Source organism: Gracilinanus agilis, chromosome 1 (genome assembly GCF_016433145.1).
Source record: "Gracilinanus agilis isolate LMUSP501 chromosome 1, AgileGrace, whole genome shotgun sequence".
NCBI classification, from domain to species: Eukaryota; Metazoa; Chordata; class Mammalia; order Didelphimorphia; family Didelphidae; genus Gracilinanus; species Gracilinanus agilis.
In genome coordinates, this window is record NC_058130.1 from 388911109 (window position 1) to 388917734 (window position 6626).

A 6626-nucleotide genomic window follows, 5' to 3' on the forward strand; every position below is an offset into this window, starting at 1 on the left:
TTCTGTGTTTTCCAAGGCCAACACTTTCTTTAGAGATTTCTCTGGAGTTTTATTTAATCCAGGTGGGGGCAGGGCCACTCTGGAGTCAGACTCAGTGAGACTGAACCACAAACTCCTCTGGGGGGTCCTCTGGGCTTGGGAGTATATTCATAAGGAAATGTAATATATGATATGTCATGATTTTCTTAGTAGAAGGCAAAATAACAGATAATGGTATTTCATTATGCAAATCATTAAATTCACCCTGTTTTGCCAGTTTGGGATGATCTTTACTATATATACATAAATATATATATAGATTACAAAGAAAACCAATTATATTGAAATAGTTATCATTTAAAAAAAATTAATGGACTCCAGATTGAGAACTCCTGGTTTAAGTGAGGGGTCCCCTCTTTGATTCACACACAAGTTTGCAGGAATACAACTACCCTAAAAGACAAGATATCCATGTAGATTGGTCAATCCCATCCTCACAGTGTGAAGATTATCTATTCTGATGACCAGTGGATGCTGCCCCAAGAAGATATTGCTTCATTTCTTGAAAAGGTTTCTCAGTGAATGCAGTCAAGACCATTCCAGTGGCAAATGTCAAGAAGCAGTGTCCAAAGAAAAGGTAGAACTAAGGAAGGAAAGGAAAGCCAAGTGGGTACAATTGCTCTCTGGAAAAAAATAATTAACTGACATTTTTCCTATTACTCAGTAAACATGCAATTGTAATCAGAGTTTCAATATAAACATATGCATATAAACAAATACACACAAATATATGTATATACATATAAACATATGCATTGGAGCAAAGCCATTCACACCCCTGCCTAGGATTCCTTCTTGTCCTCTCCTATACCACACTTTCCAGCCTTTTCCCCATATTTTTAAACATACTTCTCTTCCATGGAAATCTCTGACATCTACCCTGCTTTCCACAGAGATCTAAGCTTTTTATATGACTAGAAGTCACAGATAAGTTGCAAATCTGTATGAGAATCCACCATACTAATGAAATCATTGATCCAGACCAAATGATGATGGAATCAGTAGGATGACCACAGTTAGTCATACTTATTCAATATCTGATGTCAATTTTCTAAAACACAAAGACAATGACAAAGAAAATGCCTTGTAGTAATAGTGTAAAGTATTATTTATCTATATTTCCATTTAGACCTCAGCCAGTTCTTTTTCTCTTAAAATTCCATAATCCTAGAATTCACCATTATGAGTTCATCACATAGCTTTGCAGGCTGGTTGGCCCCCAAGCCCTTTTAAAGAAAGAAAAATTAGAAGGATGTCATGTTATGCCAAAATAGTTCTTCCCTCTTTCAAAGAAATGCAAGAACAATTAGGCTCAAAGAAAATGGCTTTTTATGGCCTTCATTTCCCAGTGAAAGAGCAGATTGTAAGTGTCACAAAGAGCCAACAAGAGAACTCACCATGTTGGTGTCAGTGTAGTGAATAAGAGTTTCCTGAAGGCCATTGTAGAGTATGATCAGCATCGGATGTACCAAGTAGCAGGCGTAACTAATGTTGGCAAGTAAATTCCAAATGTCACAAGAAAGCACTTGATTCACCAGACCTGGGAAGAAACAGTCTTTGACTCACTGTGGTAGTAAACACTTCCTTTGGGCCTGGGTCAGATAACTCATTTTTGATTCTTTTCAGTTAGAAGTCAAAATATAGAAAAACTATTCTAAGGAAGCATCTAATTATTTGGATTTAAAAGAGACTAATGCCATTATCAAAGCATGAAGGAATAGTTTCTTTTTGCTACTAGTGGGCCCAGAGAGGTTCAGAAATCTGTTTGTACCCACATCCTCTGATTCCTAATTAACCCTTCCCACTGTACCAGGCTGCCCCCTATTACCAGTCTTCTTCTTGATCTTTGAAGCTGGGACATGACATGGATATAAATTTCCTTAATAACCATTATATAACTTTCCTTAACAACCTTATATTCCTTAATAACCACTATAACTTTTCCCTAATTTCCTTAATAACCACTATAGTTACTAGAACACCACTGAACATACTCTTTTTTAATTTTTATTTTAAATCCTTACTCCCATCTTAGAATCAATACTGTGTATTTATTCCAAGGCAGAAGAGTGGTAAGGGCTAGGCAATGGAAATTAAGTGTCTGAGACCGGATTTTAACCCAGGACCTCCCATCTCTTGGCCTGGTCCCACTTAGCTGCCCCAACTGAACATGCTTCTTAAACAAATTGGTGTGTCTTATTTTGAAACTCAACTTTAGAAAAAAAGGATTTAAATTATACAGTTTTAAAAACAGAGACATAAATTTGGAAATAAGTTTTGCATGACTACATATATATACATATATATATATATATATAATCTAAATCAAATTGTTTGCCTTCTCAAAGAGTGGGGAGGGGAGAAAGGGAGAGAATCTAGAACTCAAAACTGTAAAAGTGTTAAAAATTTTTATGTGTAATTACAAAAACCTTAAAATATGAAAATTTTCATATAAACAAACAAACAAAAACAAAACAGAGCCATACAGTGGCTTAGATATAATCAGATTTTATACTTTATCATCACTGAACCAACATCATTTAGTAACTGGTTATTTCACTAATATAAAGTCCTTTATGGTCATCTTCTGTTTTGTCTTTTTCCCATTTTTAACATTAGTCACCTTCCTAAAAACAAGGCAAATGACTCAGTAATACATGTCCTATGCTATACTATACTTCCATAGCCTTCTTGACATGCAAAAATGATCCAGCCCACAGCAACAGCCCACAGAGTTCGGTGAAGTGCCTGATAAATAGCAGCTGCCACTGAATAAGTGTCAAAGGAGTCATCTACCATATATGCCAAAGAGACTACTGTGAAGAGGGTGAATAAGCAGCAAAGCCACCCAGCAAGAGCCTGTGCCTGGGGGAGGGAAAATATTATTTATAGGTTATTTTGTACTGTCACTGTTTCTCTCTTCCTACCATTTTTCATACGTCTCTTTCTTTATTCACTGCAATTGCTAATGCTGCCTCTGTGGTATCCTTTTTGCAAGCCTTGTCTCAAGGCCAAAGTATGTCAGAAAGATTATCTTGGATGTATGCGGTATGGGCAGGAAGGAATGGAGGAAGGATGTGGGATTTGCAATGTTCTGACCCCAGTCTATGTCACTAGCTCTTGGGCACTCCGAAGAACTTCCTTTCATTCCTACTTCTCAAAGTCCAAGGTCTCAGATCTTGGAAACACGTAGGGAAATTGTCTGCTGCCTTTCATGGCTTTCTTCTCTCTGGTTGTCTACTCCAGATGGTGAGTCATAGAGGAAGAGGAGGAGCATAACGAGTTTTAGAACTAAAATAGGTCTTGGGAATTATTGAGTTCCCCCCTCTTTCCATTTTATAGATGAAGAAACTGGATCTCAGAAAAGCAAAATGGCTTGCCTAAAGTCTTTACCAGCTAGTTAGTAGTAGAGCAAAACTAAAGCCTTGGTCTTCTGATTCCTAGGCATTGCATTTCCCTACATTGCCTCTCATGGAAGGATTTACCTTGCTCTTGAGAATGTTGGGCTGGTTATTGTGGTGCATGAAAATACCAAGTAACATGCCCACAAGGAAAGGTCCATATCGGCAGTAGGGCTTGGTGTAGTACTCCAGGAAATACAAGATGGCTTCATGTGCTCTGAAAAAATTTCAGGAAATTAAGAAGGTCAAAAGATTTAGGCAAAAGAGTTGGAAGAAAGCAGGAGCCCAAAGATCCACGGGCACAGGAGCAGGACAAGTTGGAGTAGTACTCTAGGAAAGTGGGAAGATAACTGGCTCTAGAACCAGTGATGATTCTTGGCAAGTCACTTATCTCAGTGAGCCTCATTTTTCTCAACTGTAAAAAATGAGAGAGTTGGACTAAATGATTTCAAAGTTCCCTTCTATCTGCCTTTAGGTTGCATAGCGGATAGAGAGCTGGATAGGAAGATCTGAGTTAAAATCTGGTCTCAGATTCTTACTAGCTGTGTGACTCTGGGCAAGTCACTTAATCTCTCTCTGCTTCAGATTCCTCAACTGTAAAATGGGGATAACAATTGTATCTACCTCCCAGGGTTGTTGTGAAAATCAAATAGAGCACATTGCCTGGCACATAGTAGGTGTTATATAAGTGCTTATTTCCTTCCTTTTCCCTTCTAGCCGTAAAGCCTATGAGTCTGAAGAAGCACAGCTATCTTCAGACACTTAGAGAAAAGGGAAAAACAAGAAAGTATTAAGATGAGAATGAGAGTTGAGGGAGCTTGAGTCAAATGGCCTCCAGGTGAGATCACCTAGTAGAGAAAGTGAGAGTATGAATTTGAGCAATTAGAAAATATTAAAAAATATATTAAAAAGGCAAATTGGAACTGTCTGAAGCCACAGAATGGAATAATTTTGTCTGTGCTTTTAGTTCTTGTTCCAGAGCAAGTGGACCTATTAAGAAAGGCACCAAGACTAGTTCTTTTATCTTCATTTGTGTGAACCAATGTCAGCAATCATCATCCCGTGCCACACCTCCCTTTTCTCAAAGTAAGGATACTCAGTATTTCATCTTTGAATCCTCAGCAAATCCAGAAGTGGCCAAGGGAACAGCGGAAAGAAACCCTTTTAGTGATTGTTGCCGAGTTCCACACATTTTGAAAAGGCACAATGGAATAGCTGAATGCTGAGCTGTTTTGAAAAAAGAAAGGGCTTTGAGATGGTGTGGATGAAAGCTATGTGGAAGCTCTGAGAACAAATGGAGGAGAAGGCTTGGAAGAGGCAATGAATAGGTCCCAAGAAGAGAAATAGTGAAAATCTTGGTTGACTGGAATGAGAAAAAGAAGTTGGGAAATTTATATTTAGGAGATAAAGGCTGCTCCCCCCCCCCCCAATTACACTTTAATCTGATTCTGGTGGTATTTATTGTAGCCTCACATTTTGGTAATTCTCCCAATATTTCAAACTTTCTCATTACTATTTTATCTGTTCTGGTGATCTGTAGTCAGAGATCTTTGATGTTCCTACTGTAATTGTTCTGTAATTGCCATATGAGATGGCAAACTCAACTGTTAAATGTCTGTGCTCTGACTCTTCCACCAACTGGCTCTTCCTATCTCTCTTCCTCTCCTCAGGCTTCCTGAAATCAGGCCAGTTAATAACCCTCCAACGGCCTCTAAGGGTTTGAATGAAAGGAAGAGTCCATTGACTGGGCAAGGCTCATTGTTGTCTTATTTTAAGAAATTGCCACAGCCACCTTCAGCAACCCCCACCCTGATCAATCAGCGGCCATAAAACCGAGGCAAGACCCCGACCAGCAAAAACAATGATGGCTCAATGAAGGCTCAGATTATGGTGAGCAATTTTTTAAGCAATAAAATATTTTATATTAAGGTATGTATGTTAATTTTTAGGCATAATACTATGGTATACTTAATAGACTATGGTGAAATTTAAACATAACTTGTATATGCACTGGGAAACCAAAAAATTTTCGTGACTCACTTTATTGCAATGGTTGCTTTATTATGATGGTCTTGGACCAAACCTGCAATATCTCTGAAGTATGCCTGTATACACATATCAATATATATATATATGTATGTGAGCATGCACTCATACATGTGCATACGCACATATGATGTTTTGAGGCTTCCAAAGTGCTTTTCTCAGGATGCACCAACAAAGTCGTAAAGTAAGAGATAGAAAAATGGCAATACTAGTAATTAATAATTAATAATATACTAATAAATAATAAATAATAACCACTCAAGATTAGAGTAAGGTCAAATGAGATAATGTAGATAAAAATTGTCTTGCAAGTCTTATATCCCGATACAAATGGTCATTATATATCACCACATCACCAAATGCTCTTATCGTCTCTTGCTAGTTTCCTGAGAAAAGTCCAAGAACAGGCTTAATCAATCAAGCAAGCATTTATTTACCACCTACCATGTGCCAGACACTCTCTGTCCTGGATATTGGACACACAGAAACAAAATGAAGTGGTTCCTGCCCTTGCTAAGCTTATATTCTATCAAGGGAATCAACATTTATACATGTAAAGAAATTGTAAAATATATCTATAATATACCTCTATACATTTATACATGTAAAGAAATTTATATATATTATAATTAATATATTTATATATATGCATATATAAACATATATTTAAAATAAAATATTTTAAAAAATTGCTTTATGTGTATAAATGTACATATATATATATATACATATATATATATATATATAGTTGTTAAAAGGGGAAAAATAAGTTAAAAATTCCAACTGGGAGATACACACACACATACGTGAGGAGAGGCACTAGCAGTTGGGCAGAAGAGGATGAGAAAAAGCCTCGTGTCAGAGACGGCATTTATACTGAGCTTTAAAAAAAATACCAAAATTTATAAGAAAGAAAACTAGCCACATTCAGAGGAAGAACTGTGGGAGGAGAAACACAGAAGAAAAACAACTGCTTGAACACATGGGCTGATGGGGATATTATTGGGGATGAAGACACTAAACAATAACTCTAGTTCAACCATCAATAATATGGAATTAGGTCTTGATATTTGATACATGTAAAACCCAGTGGAATTGTGCTTCGGCTAAGGGGGGTTAGGGAGCTTTGGGGGAGAGGGA

The 6626-nt window shown here is 37.2% G+C and overlaps 1 protein-coding gene across 1 annotated transcript in view; it reads right to left on the minus strand.

Annotated features, from left to right (window-relative positions):
• Positions 1-487: 487 nt before the first annotated feature.
• The window catches only part of LOC123231529 (O-acyltransferase like protein-like), a 75735-nt gene continuing 69596 nt past the window's right edge, over positions 488-6626 (minus strand). The window contains 4 exon segments of the mRNA XM_044657797.1: positions 488-622; positions 1437-1579; positions 2718-2904; positions 3525-3657. Of these exon segments, the coding sequence (XP_044513732.1) occupies positions 488-622; positions 1437-1579; positions 2718-2904; positions 3525-3657 (598 nt within the window).